This window comes from Schistosoma haematobium, chromosome ZW (genome assembly GCF_000699445.3).
Source record: "Schistosoma haematobium chromosome ZW, whole genome shotgun sequence".
Taxonomy (NCBI): Eukaryota; Metazoa; Platyhelminthes; class Trematoda; order Strigeidida; family Schistosomatidae; genus Schistosoma; species Schistosoma haematobium.
In genome coordinates this window covers 30302606-30327786 of record NC_067195.1, presented here as the reverse complement: position 1 = coordinate 30327786, position 25181 = coordinate 30302606, and the positions used below count along the sequence as shown (strand labels likewise).

The 25181-nt window shown below is 35.4% G+C and overlaps 1 protein-coding gene across 2 annotated transcripts in view; it reads left to right on the top strand.

Annotated features, from left to right (window-relative positions):
- Positions 1 to 4509: 4509 nt before the first annotated feature.
- Positions 4510 to 25181, top strand: part of DGAT1_1 (Diacylglycerol O-acyltransferase 1) — a 46119-nt gene continuing 25447 nt past the window's right edge. Inside the window, exons 1-2 of one of the 2 annotated variants that reach the window (XM_051210989.1) lie at positions 4510 to 4994; positions 17750 to 17878. In XM_051210989.1, the coding sequence (XP_051071017.1) occupies positions 4894 to 4994; positions 17750 to 17878 (230 nt within the window). In that variant the 5' untranslated portion in view covers positions 4510 to 4893. Of the gene's footprint in view, positions 4995 to 13225; positions 13315 to 17749; positions 17879 to 25181 lie in introns of those variants that run through there. The other variant, XM_051210990.1, reaches the window with a different exon arrangement.

Sequence of the window (25181 nt, the reverse complement as noted above, 5' to 3'; positions counted from 1 at the left end):
CGAATGGTCGTCGATATGAGTCTCGACGAACGAAAACGTGTGTACTATATCGTAAGTCAGGTTGAACGAAAACATCAGTTGATTGAGGTCGAGTGGAAGCAGGTTTAACTGAACGCATTGCGTTTGTAAGCCTGTTCGTGTAGGAGGTTAGATCCATGTTCATTGAAGAGGATGAAGGATCCACGAATTCTCCTGGAAGTCGAAGTGTCGTTCCATAAACGAGTTGAGACGCAGTGTATCCAATGTCAGCTTTCACTGCATTGCGGATACCTAGTAAGACGAGTGGAAGAGCGTCGGTCCACTGTGAAACGTTTGCTGCTGATAGCGAAGCTTTCAGTTGTCGGTGAAAACGTTCTACCAACCCGTTTGCTTGTGGGTGGTAGGCAGTCGTTCAGAATCGAGTGATTCCTAAAAGTGTGGTCAGACGACGGAAAAGATCAGATTCAAACTGACGTCCGCGGTCTGTAGTGATGGTTGAAGGGCAGCCGAAGTTTGCTACCCATCGTTCGACGAAGGCGCGAGCCACTGTTTCAGCAGTGATGTCCTTAATAGGTACTGCTTCTGGCCATCGAGTGAAACGGTCTACGCAGGTTAAAAGATAAGAGTATCCATTTGAATCTGGTAAAGGTCCTACCAAATCCAGATGAACATGGTCGAAACGGGTATCGGGAGTTTTAAACGAGCCCAGGGGACATTTATTGTGTCTGATAACCTTAGATTTTTGGCAGCTTACACAGGAGCGTGCCAACTCCCTCACGTCTTTATTCATGCCAGGCCAGCAAAACCGTTCTGCTATAAGCTTGATGGTTGCACGAACACCTGGATGCGAAAGTTTGTGCAGTGTGTTGAAGACATTGCGTCGATAATGTTTCGGCACGATTGGGCGATCCCTACCTGTAGATGTGTCACAAAGTAAGGTTTCCTTACCTGTTCCCATCTGTTTGATGCGTAGTTTAAGTGTTGTGGACGATAACTCGTGCTGAAGATCACTGTCTTCTTTTTGAAGCTCGGCGAGTTTAAGAAGGTCGATTCCTTGGAAACTGTTCAAGGAAGTTATGCGAGATAAGGCGTCTGCAACTACATTGTTTGCTCCAGAGATGTGTTGAATATCTGAAGTAAACTGCGAAATGTAGTCCAGTTGTCGAGACTCACGAGGAGAGTACTTGTCAGAAGGAGAGCTTAACGAGAAAGTGAGCGGTTTATGGTCCGTGAAAAGAGTGAATTCACGGCCTTCGATATAGTGTTGGAAATGCCGTACAGCACAATACATAGCTAGGAGTTCCCTACCGAATGTGCTGTACCTCGATTCGGTGTCTAGCAACCTTCTAGAGAAAAATGCCAAGGGTTGCCAGGAGTTGTTAACCCATTGTTGTAAGACTCCTCCGATTGCCGAGTCGGATGCGTCTACTGCGATGCTAATGGGTGCTCGGGTGTCCTGGTGTGCAAGCATTGTTGCTTTAGCGATCAGTTCCTTAACTGTGGAGAATGCTTTTCGTGCGGTGTCGTCTAAATTAATGGATTTCGCATTTCCACGAAGTTGGTCGGTCAGAGGTTTCATAAGTAATGCGCATTTCGGTATGAAACGTCTATAGAAACTTACGAGGCCGTTAAACGTGCGTAATTGCTTGACGGTGGTCGGTTCTGGGTAATCCAGAATGGCCGCCACTTTGGTTCTAAGGGGTCGGATACCTTGAGCATCGATAGTGTGTCCTAGGAAGTCTAACGAGTCGGTTCCGAATTGGCATTTCTGAACGTTTACAGTAATGCCATGTTTTTGTAGTCGTTCGAAAACAAGGTACAGATGCTTGAGATGTGTTTCTCTGTCCGGACTTGCGATTAGACAGTCGTCAACATACGCATGTACGAAGTTGAGACCTCGAAAAACGTCGTCTATGAATCTTTGGAATGTTTGAGCAGCATTCCTTAGACCGAAAGGCATTCGCAAAAATTCGTAGAGTCCGAAGGGAGTTATGATAGCTGTTTTCGGAATGTCGTCAGTAGCCATAGGTATTTGGTTATACGCTTTAACCAAGTCGATTTTCGAAAAAACAGTTGTACCTTTCAAGGTAGCTGTCAAATCGTGAATGTGAGGCAACGGGTAACGATCGGGAATGGTTTTCGCGTTCAATCGCCGATAGTCACCAGTTGGACGCCAATCGTTGCTGTCCTTTTTAGGGACCATGTGCAACGGAGATGCATATGGGCTACTTGACGGTTGTATGATTCCTAAGTCTATCATATGGTCGAATTCGTTTTTCGCTAACCTTAGCTTTTCAGGAGCTAGTCGTCGTGCTTTAGAGAATACAGGTGGTCCTGTAGTCGTGATGTGGTGTGTAACATTGCTGGTTACACACAGTAGTTTCGGTTGAGTTTGTTGTATCCCAGGGTACTTATCGAGTAGTGGTTGATAGAGTGGGTCTATCATATGTTTAACTGTGACTGGGGATACTCTACAACCAGTAAAAGAAGTTACGCAAACGGACAAATTAGTGTTTCCGTCTACTAGCCTCCGTTTGCGCGTATCGATGATCAGATTATGGTGTTGTAGAAAGTCCATACCAATGATTGGCATAGAAACATCTGCAACAACGAAAATCCAGTGTATGGGTTTGCGTAAACCCACGTTAAGGTAAACGTACCTTTTGCCATATGTAGCGATCGGTTTTCCGTTTGCCGCCTGTAAGTTTAAGGTCGATTCGTGTAGTCGGTCGTTAGGATTTGCTGGGAGAACGCTAACTTCTGCGCCAGTGTCAACGAGGTAGCGAACTCTCGTTGTCACATCTGTGACGAATAACAGACGGCTTTGTTCGCCGGCTACGGTTGCCGTTAACGCGTGCCGGCTTGGAAGTTTCCTGAATTGTTTTTCGAATCAGTCGGTTTCGTGTTGGGAAAATTGCAGGGTTTTCTGCAATTTCTGGAAAACTTTCCACACTGGTTATGATACCAGCACCAGTCGGGGTTATTTGTCTCTCGTGGTCTAGAGACAGATCGCTTACGTGAAATGCTTCTACGTGGTGTGCGCGATCTCTTACGGTCGGTACGAAGACTAAGATAACGCGTGAGTGTGTGACATAAGTCGGTTGTATCATTCTGAGTCGTGTGAGGCCTCTCTTTGACTGAAAATACCTCGGTAGTAGAAGGTTTCGTAATTTCTAGAATGCGGTCGGCAGATGCAGCTAGCTCGTCTAAGCCGTTGTTCTGGAACGAGACCAGAACTGCTTGCACCTGTTGGGGAAGTTTTGACAAGAAGAGTTGTTTGAATAGACCTTCGTCGAAAGTTCTTAGGCCTATAACCTCTCTCATCCGTTGCAACATGTCTGTCGCAGAACCGTGTTGCAGGTCGATGTTATTGAAGAGTTGATCTAACCTTTGTCGATCGGTTAGGTCTCCTCGTTTAAGAATCGAGCGTTTTAAGATTTCGTAAGGATCGGAAACATCACTAGTAAACATACTAGGTGCTACGTACCTGTTGAATTCGCGCGGTAGTGCCTTGACTACTGCGAGGAATTGTGCACGTGTGTCGATCACGCCGTGCTCGGAGAAGTCGGCTTCTGCGTAGCAAAACCAGGCTTCGATGTTGTCGGGCCAGAAAGGCATCAGTTGAAACGAAGGTGGGGACAAAGTCTTAAGCTTGAGTACTTAAGGTGTCTGTTCAGTCATGATGAAGTATGAATTACGATAATGAACGAGGGGAAAATATATATATCCAAGAAAAAACACGAAAAAAATCACAATGTTTAAAAAAAAAATAAAAAATAAGGCAATGATATACAAAAATCCCAAAAAGGAACAGACTCACAGTTGCAATTAGGTGTACCAGATCACGTCGGTCTCACCAATGATGATGTCACAGGTATTCAGTGTTTGACAACGCTTCTACCAGTAACGCCTTCTAATATATTTCGTTCCCACCCAGAGAAATCAAAAGACAGAGTCAAGGAGATCGGAAGAGTATATTTGGCGATGACCAATATATCGGAATTCTCTGATCTAATCTGGCTAGCGATTGCGGTTGATGTTGAGCACGGCGTTACCACACGTGATCTGGTGCGGATGCATGACCGAGCACCTTCAGCTAGATGAGTCCACTAAAACATATGGTCAGCATCCAATGTCGAAAACTTACAGAGCTATTTATTTTGGGGATTTATTTACCGCTACACCTAGTTGTTATCCATTGTTAACCTCCGCCACTCTGGTGTAGTCTGTCCTATTGTAACTAGGGTGGTAAATGTCCTTTTCCCTACAACATATCGTGTTTTTCGCCACGTTAAACATGGTTTTACTATTATTACTACTTCCTATTTATGAGCTCCTCAACTAGGATAAAGTCATGGTTTACCACTCCACTCTGATTCATGTGTCACAATTTGGCACGGTCGCCATTATCGCACATCAGCATATAAGTCCTGTCACTCTTACTATCATCGCCGTTTCTTCTATTATTTTTACAACCTTGGCCTTCTCACAGTGCCGGGATTACCAATTAGTTGTCTTATCAATTCATTCTTGAAACCATTGTCTTCTATTAGCATTTGAGCAATTACTTAATTATTTCAATATTGAAACTAACCAACCTCCTGTTTGGCATCATGATGGCTATTGGTACCCAGAAGCCCTAATACCCTGAGACAAACTAATTCACTCAAACCACATGACATGCAAATCCACAAATAACTCTCAGTGTGACTAAAATTGGTGCAGTCAATTGACTGGACTTATATTTAGTGGACATTATCAAATATTAGGAAAGGTACTGAAACAACAGGAAGTGAGTGCAAAGAAAGCAACCAGTTTATACAATACAATGGCAGAGGTATTGAATATTGGATACCTTGACCACATTTTCGAACTGCGTATGAGTTTTTGCTGTGAGGCAAATTTTACTTCAAAATGACAAACAGAATTAAATCCACCAGGGCATTAAGCACAAGCAGTATACCGGCCTATGCCTTGATACGTAAACTTCATTTTGAACTATCTCCAGATAAACCGTAAGTAAACATAAACTATTGGTTTGGATAATTGTGATTGAAAATCGTACTTTCATAGAGTTGTATATGTACTCTGAAAACCGATACCGAATATCTCAGGCTTATTCATATATCTAGAAACTATTTAGCTGTCCAAATGGTTTAAATCCTATAGTTTAATAGAGCTATATGATATATAATTTATGCTGTGATTTTAATCAGAACTAAATCAGTTTTTATTCATTAGTTAAAAAGTCGTTTTCAAATGAGTAATTTTTATGGATGAGCTGCTAACAAATAGGTATTAGACACCGTCAACATGTAATCACCAATTAAACCTTCCACGACTCACGGGATATTAAATAACTATTTAAAAATGACATATCTAAAAAAACATACTTTTTCATGAACCATACAAATGATTCAACTTCGTCCGAAGTTTACCTCGCAAGGCATTGATGAGAAAATCGTAAAGGTTAGTGGGGATAAAATGTGTGACTCCCAAAACTCTACTTCTGCAGATGATGCATGATAAATAACACTGCCTCTGACAGTTTGTTTGACAGAAGTAGTTGATTCACAGTAGAACGATATATTGACAATGTGTTACGTAAATAAGAGGATTAACAGTATCAAAGCTTTGTGCTCTTGGTTGTTCTGCTTTGTTCTGTTATGGTTTCATGTATTTTAAGAAATTAGCATGTTATCTCACAAGAATATTTTGGCCATATTCTAGTTTTACTTATGTAGGGTTGAGACTCACATTCAATTCAAAAACTATAAGTTTCGACCACATTAGGTTTACTCCAGATGCTATGAAATGATGTAAAGAATGCATTTCATCTGCTTCATCAAAGACCTAGCTCATCATATCTGTAAATCAAAGGTGTTTTATAACCATTTGTGGTTAGTTTCAGTGAAAATTTGTTTCCCTTTATTCATGCACGATTTATATACATCTCTTCTGAATTGATAAGAACGATATTCGACCTTCAGTTTTAAGGATGGCATGTGGATTGACCAGTGTTAATTCTTTCAATTTGTTTTTCAGTGAAGATCCTGTTTTTACTGGCTGGTGTTTGTTGATGAGTCCACTATTACTTACTCAAATAAGGTGTTTGATTTCCCAAGAAAAAGTGACTTGAAAACATTAAACTTTCCACCGACAAAAGTACACAAAACTTCAATCAAACATATATATTTCTTAAAAAGTTATTTTTTGTCCCGTTTTCACTCACGAACTATTCAAATTCAAGTTGTCCGCATAATGAGTAAAAACAGTCTTTTATTTGTGCTCGTTTTCTCGTAGTAAAAACTAAAATTTAGTTTCTACCCGATGATAAGGCATATTAATTATGTGAACTTTAATATCAATCAATATCAGTGTACTTGTATTCTCTGTATCTGTTGTTTTAGAATAATTTCGTCTGAAATTCCAAAGATTTAAATTGCATATTTAATCTGATATACAATTTTTGCATGATTTATAGTTTTTGATACCTAAAACAGATCAAAAATACTTATGACTGCTGAATTGGTTTCATATAACTACCTAAAAACGCAAAATTGCAGCGTCAATTACAGAAATGGTTAATTCGGCACATCGGAAATTCTTACTATATGACTGTGCTCTAAAGACAGAGATATCGCTAACCTGAACTGACAGAAGGCAACAGAACCTGGAGAGTTAATTTTCCAGGTCATTATGAGTTGTGTTCCTGGATCAGCACCATGAGTAGACGAAATGTTAGGTACATTCTGAAACCGGAATATAATTCCATCCCACTGGCCACAGAAAACTATTGCTACTGTTTATAAGAAGAGACAGAGGTCGTTCTGCAATAAATGCAAATCAATTCCATAAATTGTAGCAATAAAATTCGGTTTGGCTAGTAGTGCTGTATATATAGATATGAAATCATTTACAAGAAATATTCTAAGTTAGAATAAACACTACAGGTAATGAGCTTAAAATCTGTATATATAGACCATAGTTGCACAACACTAAAGTTGTGTGAAATAAGAAACTGGAGGGTTTTTAGGCAAACTTTTAATAACATGACTAATTCCCTATCCCTCGAAATATTTTGAAACTCACACATACATACAGACTCTAGATAAAAAATAAATTCTTAAACTTAATGATAACACAAAATTGTTGATCAAGGTCCCCTATACCAGTGCTTATTGCATCAAAGCTTGCAAAAGAACAGCATCACCTTAATAAAAGTTTGTTACTCAACCACCACCTGTCATGCAAGAGCTCATTACAAGCTATTGTGTTAAAAGACGTCAAATAGTGTCTGTTGGGATTTTCATTATCATCATCGTCCTTCACATTTACCACAAATGTTTTTCTAGGAATGGGAATTTTAGTATGAATTTGTTTAAATCTACCCTTCACTTGGAGATCCACTTATCAAATCCAATGGTTCTGTTATTTAAAGGCACTAAAAATATAACATGTTTTTGGGTTGTTGGGAAAATGTTCCTTTTTCCGTGGTGAGATGACAGAAACCTCAAGGGGCTATACTACGCCTCATCCTTGTTAATATTTACATTCATCACAGATTAATCTTCCACACCAAATATTATAGTATCCGGAAAATCGAACAACAAGTATATATAGTTCTCCGAAATAAATGTTTTTGCTTTGTCACTCAGTGTATGACAGCTTATCTTGATTAAATCGGTTCCCGGAAAAATCGAAATCTCAACAATATTCGGCGATTGTGACTCGGTTATTGATACCCTTTAAAACAGTTTTAGAGGTTACCTTTGATAAACTTATTACAGGTTCCAGCCATAATAGATGTCTTTATTGTATTTGTACCTTGCCAAAGAATAAGCAAATCTTAGTTTGCATTGTATGTCATATCTTAATGTTGTTATATTTAGTCTGATTGAAACATCAAAGAACAGTGCCACTTATTAGTGAGAATTTTAGAGATAAAACAGAATTAACTTCATGGTAATTTGCAAACTATGTTCGTATCATATCTTCCACTATATAATTTATTAACGAAATAAAATGACACAAGTTCAGATTATAGTCAGTTAAATAGGAGAGGCAGATACTAGGTTGTTACATGTAGACAGCATTAAAGTTACTTCTAGTCCGTTTTCGTAACTTACCTGCCATTTTCAAAAAAATTCTTCTATGTTAGTACACGAATATTTGTTTAATGTTAAAATTCAGTTTTGCGCTACTGAGTAGTCATCATGGAGGGATTTTATGAACAGACTTGAACATCTTAAAAATATATATTTGTCTTTTCAATGCTTTTACGGTTTATATTTAAATTTAAATCGAATCAATTATTTCATATGTCAGTTTCAGCTGTATGCAATAGCTTGTACCTAAATATATTTTCAACAATAGATTTTCTTATTAATCACATTAGGCAGATAAAGTACGAATTGGAAAGGTGATGCAAATTTCGGTCAATATATAACAGTCATGGACCATTCATCTTTATGTTAAGTTCTTGTATTTGATTACATTATTATAATTCGTGCCAAATTAGGGACTAGTTTAAGACATCGTTGATAAGTGCTTTTACAAAGCCTTTACGAATTCTTTAACTGAATAAACAAGGGGAAAGTCATCAACAACCAGTGAGTATACAACATATCGAAGTACTTCTTGAAAACATGAGCTAACTGGTTTCCAGTTTTATAAGTATCGGTCAATGGACCTGTATTTTCTGATACAGATTAGAATAAAAGTTTTAAGACTAATGCACAAAATTTTGGATTCAGTTTTGACTTACTTAATAAGTGCAAATTAGTAAATAAATAAGAATTAGCATAACTATACACTGTCATCAAAATAATTAGCTACCTTAATCTTAAGTCAATTTAAGTTAAGCAGAGGTAATGGCTGATTGACTGAGTACTGAAAGTCGTTAACAATTGCTTTTCTACTGGCGTATTCAGGGGCTTGGAAAGGAAACGTTAGAGACAAAATGACTTGAAAAAATCCGTACATTTTAGTTTACTGACATATGCTGTCTAAACTTTTATCAGTGTATATTTATAAAGAAGCTTATTGCACTTATGAATGCCAAGGTTTTGATTGGTCGATATAGATAGAAACTACTTCTAAAACGAATTACTAATACAAACTGTCTATAACCGGGCGGTATTGGAATACTGTTGTTTCATCTATGTTTAAAAGAAATATGTAGGACTACTAAGAAGCCTGACCGTTTTTGCTACCTTGACGCGGTAGTCGGGCTTGCCTATGAACCGACCGAGCTATGCTGGCTGGAACAATCGTTTCTCAAGGTCCTACCATGCCAGCCAGGTCGGTTGAAGAGTGGTAAGACTAAAACCAACAAACCTGGTGTCTGAAGGCGAAGTCGTACCGCTGATAGCACAGAGGTGTGACAGCAGTAAGGTGATTCCTTCAGACAACCAGCATAACAGCAATGTTGCCTTCCCACAAAAGAAGGGTTGGGTTAAAGAGGTCAACCCTAAAAATACACACCTCGCCTTATCCCACAGATGTCCGTCTCCGGTGGTAAGGTTCCAATAAGTATGGAACTAACACAAAAATTCCCCACTAAAAGGTCGTATGTGATCGGTCTCAAGCAGTTGTCCCTTGAGCACTGCGGTCACGCCCTCAGGTTACTAAGACCACCTCCAATCATATTTTCTCTCCAGGTACCTCTACAAGAACCCTTCCACGGTGTGGGCAACCGGGAAGTGATAACCGTCCTCATACCTCTAACAGCACTCAAGATCACTGTATCCATAATCAATCTTCCTCTTCAATTCTTATTATTCCTCCTATGTCGAATTTCAACTTTATACTTCCTTTTTTGACTTCCTCCTCAAGTATCACCATGGCCAACGATTCTAGTGCACAAAATATTGTCCCAGGCCCACTGAAACCTCGCTCCAAACTAGACGTTAGAGCTTTCAACGTATGTACCCTATGTCAAATCAGCCAGCAGGCCTCTTTGACCAAGACCCTAGAATCTCGTACCATTGATGTATGCTGTATCTCGCCAAAATTGAGAGCCGACGAGATACACCCTCCGTGTATCTGGCGGACCGGTGACTAGTTCTCGTGGACTGGCAGGTGTAGACATAGCACTAACTACGAGGACAGAACAAGAACTTTTAGGATAGATCCCTGTTAACATATATGCTGTTCGGCTAAACGGCTCCGTAAGATCTCGGAAGGATGGGAACATACATCGTTTCTGCCTACGCTCCCATTGGCTGCAGCCTTGATGAAGTGAAATATGACCTTTACAGAAAACTTTCTGAACTTCTTTAGAAAGCTGAACGCTCAGACACATACTCGTAGCAAGTGACTTCAATGCCCAAGTAGATACTTTAAACCAAACAGAAAGATATTCAAGTGGGTATTTTAGTATTTCGGCTCAGCGAACAAATAATGGTAATCGTCTGCTGCAGCTGTGCTCAAACAGTCGTTCATTTTCAACAAGCCCTAACTTTTAGCATAAAGAGAGACATCGTCTAACATGGAAATCCCCTGCACCAAACCAATGCTGGACTCAAGTAGACCATATTGCCACCGGTCATCGTTGGAGAGGATCAGTAGGAGACTGCTGCCCGTTATGGAATACATGTTTAGACTATGATTATGCTCTAATACGATAATGCATTTGCTTGGACCTTACTGGAAGCAGAAAAACCACGTCAAGAGGACCCATTAGAGTTGAACTCCGTGACGAGAAAGCCAAAAGTATATTCCAGGAACAACTGAGGCCACACCTAGGCAAGTCTGAAAACGAGGCTGACCAAGATGTTGCTTGGAAAGATATATAAACAGCTGTGGAAACAGAAGCGACATCTATTAATGATTTAAACCACAGGGTTACGAAAAACCAGTAGAATTCTATTAAATCTATTGCACTGATAGATTCTCGTAAACTCATTCCATCAGGCTAGGAACATGATGAAGAATGTAAGCAAATCAAATTTAGGTTAACCAAAAGTCTACGTAACGATCATAAGCAGTAGTGGGCAACGAAAGCAAAAGAGATAGAAAAGGTAGCGGCTGTAGGTAACACAAGACAGCTTTTCAGACTAATAAAAGAAACCGGAACTAAGTTAAATGTGCGGCAATCTGGGGAAAAGATGGCACTCTTACCTGCTCTCAGTCTAGACGTTTAGAACGATGGGCGGAGCACTTTAAGGATCAGTTCAGCTACTGTACAACTACCCATCATTCCCAAACAGTCTGAATGGAACATTGAAATGGACCCCTCGACTCTAATTGAAGTCCAAAGTGCTATAGGTAATCTGAAACAAGGAAGAGCAGCCGGTCCAGATGGATTAACTGCAGAAGTCTTTAAGTATGGTGGTCCAGTTTTAGCGATTGGTTTGACTAATATTTTAGCTAAAATCTGGGATCTGGATGTAATCCCATCTAACTGGTACCAATCACTGATCGTCCCAACATATAAGAAAGGATCAAAATCTTCCTGTGATGACTGTAGAGGGATAAGTTTAACTAATATAGCGTCTGAAATACTAGCATCAATAATTATCGGGTGCCTAACAAAGACTCGTGAACTGCAAACACGAGAAAACTAGGCTGGCCCACTATCTCCATTTTTGTTCGATTTCATCATGAACCTACTACTGGAAATGACGTTCTCGTCGATTGAATTTTCGAGAATCGGTCCCCTACCAGGAGGTCCATTTATTGACTTGGAATACACATATGAAATATTCGTGTTTGGTGATGACGCTGATAAAATGCAGTCTTTTGGTAGCATTGAGCAACAGTGCGAAGATGTTTTGGATACGTTTCTTTTTCTCTAAATGTAAATTGTTGCTTCAGGACTGGCCTGAGTGGACACCTGAACTAAGGATAGGGAGTGACAACTTCACTTATCTTGGAAGTCTGGTCAGCCTTAATGAGTTGGTGTCTGACGAAAGCTCTGCACGGATTCAGAAAGCTCGTTTGACTTTTGCCAACTTATATCACCTATAGCGAAGGTGATATATCTGTTTACCAATCAAGGGAAGAGTATACTGCACAGGAGTTCGTTCTGTTCTACTTTACGACTGCGAAACGTGGCTATTAAGAGTAGAGGATACTCGTAAGCTACTAATATTTAACTACAGATGCGCTATAGAAATATTGCTCGCATCTGCCGGGAACACCGAGTAAGTGGTAGTGAGGTTAGACGCAAGTTATTAGGGAATGATGGTAAATCATTTGATGAGGTTGTGGATTTTCGCCGACTGAGATGATTGGGCCACGTGTTGCGTATGCCTGAACACCGATTACCACGACGTGCAATGCTAACCGGTGTTGGGAATGGTTGGAAGAAAGTTAGGGGCGGCCAAACCAAAATGTGGCATCAGTTCATAAAGCCACTAACTTCTAGTCTGAACCATGTTGATAGATGCAGACTACTTGGTTGGGGTGCACGTGACTATCGTAACCAATGGTTGGAGACTCTCAGTGACATGACTCAGAATCGATCACAATGGCGTAAGTGTATACACTTTTTGCCTTCCCTTAAACTCTGAGATAAAAACACCTTTATATCTCTTCCTAGGAACTAATTCTTTTTCCCTTTATCATATGCTTATATGAAATATCTTATTTACTACCATTGAAATAACTGCTTCTATGAATTTGGTGTTCATCTTGTTGTGTTAATGAGGTGTGGCAACTTGAACCGATGCATATATACTAAAGTTTTTATACAACATGGACTTAATGAGTTGAAAAGAAGTTTTCAAAAAGTCATCTAGGTTACTATTCTGGATAACTTGTTGACTGTTCAAATGTCCACATAATTACCGACATATTTCTGTCCGTACCCAAATGCACTACAAATCATCGCTACAACGAAAAGTCAGGTAAGGTTAGGGCACTTATTATAACACAGAAATTAGAAAGTATCAAAGGCTTTTTATCTTCAGTTAAGATGACTACGGTGAAGCATTACATTGTTGCGTACCTTCTTCAAAATGCAGTATTTCATTATGAAGACGTTTGTGCTAAACAAATGGAAAAACAACCTGGAAAGTGCAGATTACACTTTGATTATTATCACTTCAAAAATTAGACTTTCACGTGATTACAATTTTAAGATTAGATACATTTTGCTAATCACACCATATTAAGATAAACTTTGAACTTGTTTTGCAGACACTGGTACATTTCACCAACTTTACAAATTTATTGGTTGGTTAAATTTGTGAAAATATCTGATATTATTATAAATAATCATGTTTCAGACATAGTTTTTATTTTAATACCATGAAAAGTATCATCAAACAGTTATATATTATTGATTTAACTCTCAGTTAATACGTCACATACTGAAATGAATAAACCGTAAGTTATTAAATATAATTGTTAATACTAAATAAACTTTGTGATGTTCTTCGAGTAATGGAAATAATATGAAATACCGCTACAGTACATCAAGTATATCTGTTTTACCATTCATAATTTGTACAAATCAATTAGCTAAAATAGCTCACCTTCATTATATAATTTAAATGAATTTTCTCCTTCCATTCACGATAGATTATGAAATGACTCACATAATATAAGATATGATGAAATTGAAGTTCATAGCTCGGAACTTCACTGCTAAATATTATAGAACGCTTTTCCGTATAGTGTCAGCAAAACTAGGATACTGTGTAGCGAAACAATAGTTGGATATTTTTAGTAACTTGAAAAACTCCGGGTGTGGCAAGCTTTGGTTTCGAACTAATCTGTGTTCCAGATGTGTGGATATATTTATCAGTAGATAAATTCCTACAGGTTAAAAGACCATATATTCTATGTTTGCATCTACTTAAGTCTACCATAAACTAACTACTATTCTTTTTATTAAGAGTTTATTTGGGGAGTTATTTGTAATCTATCAATTTTTTCTTACAAAATTGGAACGATTGATACTGAAAGGCAAATCATGTACTTAAATAATTAAAAGTTGATATTCCATTCCTCACAAGGGATTTGAAGTGGTTCTTCCAGTAGTGAATACGAATTACTGCTAGCCTAACTAGGTATTGATATTTTCAGACTTATAAAAAGCATTTGAAATAAATGAAGAGATAATTGTAAACTTCAACTAAAAATGCTATAGGTCGTTGTTACCTTGATGTAGATATATACGGAAAATCGCTACATTACCATTTCAAAAAAGCTTTGAACAAATGAAATATCCTCTTAGAATGTGACAAAAACACAGTGAAATCACTTTTCTGCTACGAATTTTAATATTCTTGTTTTAACCACGTTATTCATCACTTGGCTTCTATTTGTAGATCTTCACTGCATCTTTTAATGAGTATCATTTTGTGTTTGGTTATCGGTCATCAATCGTGGTCAGTCGATTTCGTGTAGAATCTGTCTAGATACGATATATTACCAATAAAATTCAGTATTGTTTCAACCGATAGGAGCTTTGCTAATACTTAATTGCACATCCAGTGGAAATAAGGCCTGTGGTTCATTAAAGCTATTTTTATGACCTAATCAAATTCTTATGTATGAATTAATTACTTCATGTTGTAAAGCTTTTATTGTTAAACAAACAGAAATATGGTATAAATTTATTTATTTCAATTATCGGTGGAATAAATATGAAATTATCAGAAGAGGTTTTGTGGAGATTTTAGAAATTTCAATAGTTGAAATCATGAGTCAATTGAAGCTAGACCACTATGGAAAATCTGATAGGTCTGATAGGTCCTGGGTTCGAATCTCGCGGGGGGCGAGATGCGCACTGCTGAGGAGTCCCATACTAGAACAAAACGGCCGTCCAGTGCTTCCAGGTTTTCCATGGTGGTTTAGCTTCAACTGACTCATGATTTCAATTATTGAAATATGAAATTATTCATTAGTTTGATTACAAAAAGTTGTCCAAAATACTGTTCAGGAATGTGACATTTTTTTGTCTGCACCATAGACCAGAAAAAGGTTTTTTTAATTAGAGTTCATTAAGTTTAAACGTTCTTTTAAACAAACTTATTTTGCTAATTCACAATGAAGAACGAGCATAAATTCTTATCTAATGGATTCATTGTTGAGGCATTAAAAAACAGAAAGGCGATTGCCTCTTTACACTTCTTATTGTTATTGACGAAAATGTAACTTTTGAAACGTGAATAAACCGTAGAGCTGCAATAATAGCTTAATTTTTTCGCATAAACAGAGTTTGTTTCAATAAACTATCTATTTAATTCTTTCCATTTAATCCAACTGTATATATTCGAGTACAGGAATTTGGTGGTTAAAAAGTAACACCTTTTCCTATTTCATTTATTTTTTTAATAATGAGTGACCTGATAACATTATTTACTTTTAAATTCAATAATTTATAAACAACAGTTTTCTGATGTTACTTATATTCTGTAAATGACAAACTTGTATTTTAAATGCCATTGAACGTTAAACTACAGGTAATATTAACACCAAGCTTAACTTTGACTGAACACAATTTATAAACCAAAGATGATTGTAGTCATTTGAAATCACCTGAATAAATGCTGAAAATTTAAAAAGATCATTTGAGTGTCATCAGTGTTCATTTGTGTACTTTACAGAATCCATTATACAATATCCTCTTTGAAATGTAAACACTATGTGTCCATTAGACAGATTAAGAGTCATCACGTGTCTTTATTTTATTTTTATGATAAATGGGATTTAAGAGTACAAAGCATGATGTATCACAATAATATCTTTAGTTCTCGCAGGTATTTATATGTTTTTTTGTATGACCATGAGTAAAAATCTATACCTTACTGTGAAGGAAACATGAAGTTTGAAAATCGTACTCAGATATCCTTATGTATGCTCTTTCTTTAAGTGGAAAATCGAATTTCAAGCTTCCCGAAGACAGATAAGTTGGATAGCACTTTAACTTACTGCACTACACTCCTACTTCTTAGTTATCGAACCGGTTACTTTAATTTTAAAGGAATTAATCTATTTAAAGACTTTTGTTGAAGCTTTGAAACTGCAATCTTACGCAGTAATTATTATAAGGCTTTCAGAATTCATTTTAAGTAACAACATTTAATATACTTTACTGGATTCTGGAGTTCAAACACTCCGATAGTCAAACACTTTGTGAAAATAAATGTTGACTATCACAGTCGAAATCACTAAGTGATTTTAGTTAGACCACTGTTCAAAACCAGAAAGTGCTGGAAAGTTGTTTTTTCTTTATGTGGAACTCCTCACCAATGTGCACTCACGACCTTGACACGGAGAATCAAACCCATGACTTGATTTCACGGGTGGACAGTGTGATGACTTCATTCAAGGGAAGATGAATGTGTGCTATTGTGAATTGATTGAAATTAGACGTACACGCCACTGAAAGATGGCTTGGTGGTCTGAAGATTACGGATTCGCCTAGGAGACTGGGGATGCTGGATTCGTTTCACTGTACCGAAATGGTAAATACACATTCATTAGGATTCTCATACTAGGTCGAAATGGATGTTCAGCGCCTCCTAATTGTTATAACTAGTGCCCTTGTGCCCTATCAATATATAAGGTAACGATACCGCCAGTTAGACAGCAATGAATCATCGATCGGACCAGTGACGCATAAAACACGTACGAGCAGTCTAGAGTGCCTATTGGCCCTGCTTCGTGCCTAGCTCAGCCAGTTAAGTTCAGAACACCAATCTCAGCCTCTGCGATATAAATCACGTATTTCGAATATACTGGGTTTATATACAAACCAAACAGACCACATCACTTCATAAAATAGAAAGTAACATTTATGCAAGATATAGCCAAAAGTGGCTGTGAATGTGGTAGGCAGTAATTAATAGACTGGACAGAACTCAGGAACGGTAAATCGTATAACAATATTCTATGCGTCAAAATAAAGCTTTTAATAAGAGGAACATGAATATGCATAGTTTATCTACTTAATAATCATACCATAAAAGTATATGTATCGTATTGGTTCACAAATAATTCTCAAAAGTTACTATTCATAATTCCCGTCGGGACATAACACTAATTTTTAACAATGGTCTAGCTAAAATTCCTTTGTAATTAAAACTATAAAAATTCTATAGTTTGAAGGAATCACTGTATTCTGAAAATAGAGACTAAACTTAAATGGTCTTGAACTTGTTTAGGACTTTCGTCTTAATGGTGTTAATGATACTTTCGGGAAATGAGGTTCGTATCTTGAAAATCTATGGCTAAGAAGTTGTAAATCAGAAAAGTAATGAGATTGCTTTTGGTGGTATTCTAAGTCTTGGTCAATCTAGTGACACTGCAGTACTGTGGTGAATGTGCTTATAATATTTTAATCCATAAAAATGCCTTGAGATTTATTATTCTATTTTTTTCTCACTCTTCTGTTTTGCTTTTTTAAGGACGATTTTCTGTTATTGAGTTCTCTATGATTTAGTATGCTGGTTTTTCATATTACCCCCCAAAAATACATACCATTTTTTCTTAATAGTTTTTCTCTCATAGATGAATTTTAAGAACTTTATCGGCTTATCCTTGCTATTATCATACTACTGTGACAAAATTATTTGGTTTCATGAATGTACACCCACTAAATGCAGTTTTAGTATTATTTTGTGACAATTTTCGAAGTGTGATTTAAAAGGCGAACAACTAGAACATATATTTCTAGAAACACCCAACACTTAAGCGGAATGAAAAAAGCTGTCAGAATGTGAATAATCCAGGACAACAACCAGACAGACTCGTTACTGCTGATCGGTATTTTACTCATATAAAATATGTCTTCACCTTTCTCTTTCCACAGAATTCATCGACCTGTTCAATCCCTCTTTTCGACATCCAGCGGATTTAACAACTTTCGTGGTCTGTTAAATCTGGCTGCCTTTATACTTGTCATCTCAACATCTAGAATGGCATTAGAAAACATTATCAAGTAAGTTTTATTGTGTATATAATCTTTTTTAATATTGTACAGTGTTTCGTGCAGCCCAGTGATTTTCAATAAAGCTGATTTACTTAAAATTAGTTTTTACTACCTATTACAGGAATTTCACCAGGGAGTTATATTCAGTTTTAGTATTGTGATAACCCTTTTATTATGAAACAACAACCATTTTTAAGTTGTGTCATAACTACACCAAAATTTAAACTGATTGGTTTTTTAAATTTAATTGAAGAGATTAACTTGGGATAAGTGTTTATTACACAAATTGATAACAGACTTAGTCATCTGGTCAGTCACCATAAAATCAGTGTAACAGAAGGGCGAATTCATCTTCAGCAAGGCTACTTAGTGTACATCTACTTTAGCCCCAGTATCAATAAGTACTGATGTTTTTTCAGAATGACTATGTTTTGTATCGCAAATGTATAAACAGCTATAGTATATTGGTGAGTGAGTGAGTTGGAGTATTTCAGTATATTTTTACTGTTCACTGTAAATAGGTAGCATCCAAAGGTGCATCTAAAATTAAGATTTATTGCACAACGGGTTCCACTTATCATTCTACTAGTCATCAATAGCTATTCAGAAATGACCTTTAGGTTATTGAGTGCAATCTACATTTTTAATATTTTTAAATTCAACCTGATTCTAATGTTCATTCCATTTACTTTAGCCGAAATTTTCGCAATACTAAGTAATAATAGTTGGTTCGGTTCTGTCGGCCTCCCAGCTTCCTGAAATACATACTGCTCAATTTTAAGTAAATACTAAGTCTAAACTGTCTCAACTTTTCATTTTCCCTATCCTACATGTAATAGTAAGTCTAGACGAATAAAAACGATTACAAGGTTTAAAGGGCAAAATGTCTGTTATATGACCTGAAAATCACGAGCTTATTTTTATCAATATACTTGCAATTAGAATAGTTACGCAAGAATTCATTTTACAATTATTGTTGACTCGAAATTAAATTTCATTTCTTTAAGAAATTTCAACTGAACAGGGACTGTTTTATTCTCTTAAGTTTACTGGATTTAGTGAAAGTATTTCTGGAAGAATTTAAATAGGTCTTTAACAGTGATTTAACAAATCTTTATTAACGAGTCGAAATATTTGAGCTCTTTTTTCAAAATCAGGATATTTTAGTGGTGATTAATTACACTTCACGAACTTAAACTATAATTTATTGATTACTTCATACATTTCAGTAGAATTACTTTTTAAATCGGTCAAGTACCTCATTATAATTTTCATAACTACGGTCATATTATATTGATTGGCATACTTTTTATTTTGCATGATCCAATGTTATCGTCTTTTTCAGGTTTTTACTTTATATGCACGTATAAACAATAAATTTATTAACGAATTACAGCTTTAGTTAAGGTTTCAGTGACTAAATTAATTAGTGTAGTCGTACAAAACCAGAAATTTGAGTGAAGACCTTAGTTTATATCACGTTATCTATGTGATGTTTGTTGTATGTGTCCTGATCAATTTACAATGTTTTTGATAAGATGAACGGTATTGCGCTATTATTATTTTTTTATAATAACAGTCTTGCGTAATTGATAATTCCATTTCTTTAATACCCAACTTTAAAGGTTACTGAATATAATTGTACTTTGTAAAGTCTAACTTATCTATTCTCGTCAAGGCACACTCGAAGTTATTCTAGTCAAAGTAGTTAATTGACTGACATGAGCTAATGAAAAGTGAATGTAATTGGACTAAGGCAAACGGATCCTACAGTTTGATACGAAAAAAAATCATAATCTAAAAAAGGAATTATTTCTAGTTTACGCTTTCTGTTAATAGCTGATTTATAACGTGGATTGAAACAGGATTAAACATACGACACAACATCCCTTCATAAATTTCCTTGTTGTCATAATATTATGATATTCGGTTTTAGAGTTTCAACTTTGTTTGATTACATTTTCAACATATATCAGCCACAAAGTACTTCGGAAAAAACCAGTGTAATCTTATCCAAAAGATTACGATTCGAGAAGTGTATGAATCGTGAATGATTATCTTGAATATTAAAATTTCCCTCGACAAATTTCACCTTTATACCACTGATTTGTACATTAACTAATCCTTGATCGAATAGTATGTATCATGATCATATGAGATGAATATATTATCTTAAAAGAAATCGAATTCAATTATTCAATTTACTAATGATAATATTTTAATAGAAAAATCTGTCAAATGATTTTGTTTGGCAAATTCAATCATATGATAAAAATATAGATGGATTTGTTGAAGTACAACAGCTGACTACCAATTTTTATGGTAAATTCATATATTGAGTGGTTCAGATTGTTAACTTTTGTTAACCATAACGGAAAGGGCTTTTATTATTAGGTCAAAAGCTTTACTGTTCAGTACTCCGCCTGTTGAGATTTACTATAACTAAGTGTTCCTAAAGTGATATCTTTATTCTTAATAATCTATGGTATCTGTTCATTTAGTATCGATTCATCATATATAGTATTGGTAAACAATGTTTTGTTTACATAACTGTGTAGTCGTCCATAAATAAATACAACAATGTTCCCTGCACAATTTATAAATCGTTACAGTTTGTCGAAACTAAAACACCTATGACTAATAAACATCATTTATTCAGGTGAAGATAGATTGGAATACTGGTAAAGTTTAAAGTAGTAACGTGTCAAATGTTATTTAATAAGTTTGTTAACTGAAATATCGATCCATGTTACAAACGTATATTAATGCAATTAGGAATGTACATTATGCAGATAAGGAGGAATTTTATTTTATTTTACTTTTCCTAAAGATCGGTCAACAAACTGCTTGGTTATTTTTAAAAGGGACTCGAATATCTACCATCTCGTTACATGTTTTCTACTTAGTACAGATACTACTTAATACATATGCTAGGTTAATCTATTTTAATCACTGGTACTTTGAACAATGGGAGTGAATCAAGACGGTATTTCAGTGGCTTAAAATAATGAGTCCTAAAAAATACACAAATGAGTATTGCAACCTATGATTCTATATGAAGTAACATGTATTAGTCTTACTACCATTGACTTGACAAATAAATTTTTCAATGGTTAAGATCATGAGTCAGTTGAAGCTAGACCACCATGGAAAACCTGGAAGCACTGGACGGCCGTTTCGTCCTAAAATTTTGTAAACAATGAATATCAAATGTTTGCACTCACCAAGCTGGTATTATCAACTAGTTCAAGTGCATTAATTATGTAATTTACAGAAATTATACTAAATAATAGATTTTGACCTCATTATCCAACTCACCATTTATAACGTAAACCACGAAAACAATAATCAAGTTTTGTGACGTAAAACAAACAAAATGACTTTTACATTAGTCCATATCAAAATACACTTCTATGTTATATCATTATACATCACTAACATGAATTCTAATAAGCTTATTGAAAGTCAGAGGTTAAAGTCGCATATATGTATTCCATGAAAATTAAATAAAAATAGGTAGTAGTTAAACAATGCTGACAAAATAAGTTTCGACTTTGTCGAACAAAATAACTCACTTTTATATCTCATTTCGTTGTTACAATAGTAGAATTTAGATGTAGGCGTTTAATTTTAGTTCGTGGAACTTTCATGAAACCTAAACTGCATAATAATATAGTACCATAAGATATAATGGCGTTAATGATGTTACTAAATAACGAGCCAGAAATAAAGATTTTAAAACATTTTGAAAGACAACCAGTTCATACTATAAATGTTTATCTATCGTAAACTATAACTGATGTATTCCCACAATTATATTGATTATGGCCAAATCAAGGCTATGGATATCAAATGATTTCTTTTGATTACAGAATTTAACTTTCTGGATATTTTAAAGCAATTTTACTAGTAAAAGCTTGCATGATGTATCAGCATTTCTTAAATAAAGGGTTCTCATTCTTAACTGTGATTTGTTGTCCTGTCCTTGAAATTAAACGTTTGTTATCATTGATTTACATTAGTTTAACGAGAATATGAATATTTTTAATCATAGTTGTCAAATACATAGTTTGTTTGGTTCATATTACTAACTAATTACAAAAAATTCTCTGCAGGGACTCGAATGATTGTGGACATTTGGAGCTAACAAGAAGCCTTAAAATATAATGAATTCACTTTATTCTGTAACTATTCTCCTCGCTTTATTCAAGTATATATATATGACCAAATTTTTACATTTGCATATTAAACATCTATCAAATCTGACTGAATATAAAACGATTTTGCTTCTTATTGTTCAGGAAATATCTTCAAGTTCCAAACTTAAAACCTTATCCAGAGTGACTTTTTTCAGGAGAGGATAAGATCGTCTACTTAGATATTAGGGATTCCTGAAGGAGTTTGCTCTATGACAGGTCAGTTTGTTGTTACCTATTACACCTAGAACTGACAATTCTTTTACAAGTGAGTGTGTCAAGAGTTATATTTCATCAAACTGACCGAATCAACTCATATAATTACTTATCTTAATATTGTATATAACAAATTACTTACTAATCAGCTCGAATCTTTAGGCGAATTTCCATTTCAAAAAATGACAAGATATTCTGCAAAGAGCTCACTTTTCAACTACTCCATTATTGTACCATATCTCCTCTAAAAACAAAAGTTGGACCTATCTCCGATGGTTACTGATCTGACTGTAAGTCAGCTCTGTGAATTAGGTTCAATATAAAAAAGGAACTATATTCAAAGCATCTTTGTTAGCCTCATATTACTAAAACAAACTCTTGGAATAAAAACGGTTACTGTTATGCTGTATTCGTAAAAAGGTGGAATAAAATACATGTTTTGAAAGGAACACTTGTATCGTGGGCACATGACTAATTTGATGAAGTTACAAAATCACATAACTTTGTTTCATTCACTCAGTTAAGCAACGGCTTCCGGCAATTACATCATTCTACGTCTTTATGAGAAAATAAGAAATAGATATTTAGCCTGTCAGCTTTTTGACAGTAAACTGGAAAACGCAATTCTGTTATACAAATCGGTTTTAAAATATATTATTTGTTTATTTATTGCTAGAAAAATTCCATATATCTCATACAACTTTATTCACTTACATCGTTGCGAAGATTAATGGCACTACTCTTTACGTAAATCTGCAGTTTCTTATTGTGGCATTTTCTCAGTCAGTCTTATCATTATTATTTTTATCAATTTATGCCACATTCATAAATAGTGATTCAATAAATCTAAAATCTGTGACAAAAGTCACTTTCTATAGAGATTGAAATATAATATTAATCACGAACTGACAGATGTGAAATTTTAAAATTTAGGGAACGGTGGACAACTGTTCAATTTAGTCTGTTTATCAAATTAACTGTTGATCCAGTAAGGCCAAATGTAGGAATGTAAACAATTAACTGTATTCGTTATTTCTTGTAAATAACTTACATGCATCACAGTTATTTTGACAAATGGAAAAGTTAAAAATGGCAACTTACATGTCAGACCATAACCTTTAACCTCTACAAGCATGATGACCCTAAAGTTTTTACATGATGTCATTGACAAAACTCACAAGATCAGTGTATGTGTATGTAACACTTAATAGCTTATGATTTCGATAATTATACGTACGGGAGGATTTGTTTAAATTGTACGTTAGTTTCAAACTAGAACAAAACAGCTTCTCAATGTTTCACATATATTAGAGCACAAAAATGATCTAAGAGAATAAATAATGTCCCAGAGACAGGGAAGAAAACACCAATTCATTTGCACTGTGGTGGAAGGCTACAAATTCTTTTTGTTCTATCAAACTGTTTATTAAGCTTTTTTACTTTAGAAGCATCTTACAGTACATATGGGGTTGAAAATCCTGTAACTGTTCGAAATACTCTAATCTCATATCAGATAAGGGATACGGATAAGGTATCGATAGTTATTGTAATATTAGACGTTTTGTACTAGGGAGGTTATGTTTATGTTTTATTGTTTTCAGCCAATTTAGAACAAGGTAGAATAACATTACTCATAAGGTAACACTAGCCGTCGCTTATCATGTATTAAATATGAACCACTAATTGTGTTTAAATCGTCAGAGAGTTTCTGCGACGCTAATAAAAATCAAATGATGGCAGTTGAGTGGCTCTAAGCTGCAACATTTGGTGGCTGATTCAGTGGTAATAATATTAATTATTTCTTTATGGGACCGATTTCCTTTGTCATTGGTTCCGTAGAATAATAGATCAATAAGGAATACCGAATGTTGTACCGTTTATTTTTCATTATTGTCAATTTTCTGTTGACTCTTTCTGAAGTTTAGACACTTGTTTTCTCGATTTAAAGCTCGCTCACACTGCAAACACAGTTGATTAATTCAGAATAGCTGACAGGAACCTATAATACTATACTTAAGGTTCTGTTTTCTAAATATTTAGTATTTAAAATAGTCATCTAGTTTTTGCCTAACTTCAAGGATTTATGTCTTATTACAAATTTATGCATTGTACTGTATTAACAGACTAATCAGAATTCTAGCTGTCTTACTGCGGCACCGAACTGTCAGTAAAGTTATCAGCCATACCACATCAGATTTCTATTGCGAAAAAGATGTTATTTAACATTTAATATAGATACTGACTTTATGTCTTATCAATTTCGTGCGACTTTGTCTGTTCTAAGTATTTTTAATTGAATAAATAATAAGTTCTGACTATCCAAATACATCTCCAGTTTTTACCAATCTGTCTGTACACAACAGTTATGCTGACGATAGCTATCAAAGAGAAATAACTTGTTATTGCTCGTAACATAAAAATTTTCATATGCTGGTCTTTTAAAGAGTTCAATATGTTTCTGTAAAGTTCTCAATATGAGACTCAAAGGACTCTTTGATCATCAACTAAGGTTGGTCAAAACGTTTACGAAAAGCGATTGTAATTATATAGAAAGTTTGTTCTGTTACAATACTCAACCATGAAACACTCCTGAAACTGTGCTGTTGTCACCAAGAGCTAATAAGGTATAAATTACAACTAAACAGTTTGATATTATATCATCATTTAAAGTAGTTGTTCTAACTAAAATCTATAAGATTATTTGTAATCAAGGCTCAACAAAACTTACCTGATACTGAAGATTACCTAACACTATAAAATTTATCATCGGTTTAAGAAGACTCGAATAAGGAAGTAATTATTTATGGTATTAAAAACTAATTACATTTGCTCCCGAGTATTTAGAGTTGCTCGACATGATGATATAGACTAGCTGGAACCCATCAGTTTGTGATTATGTT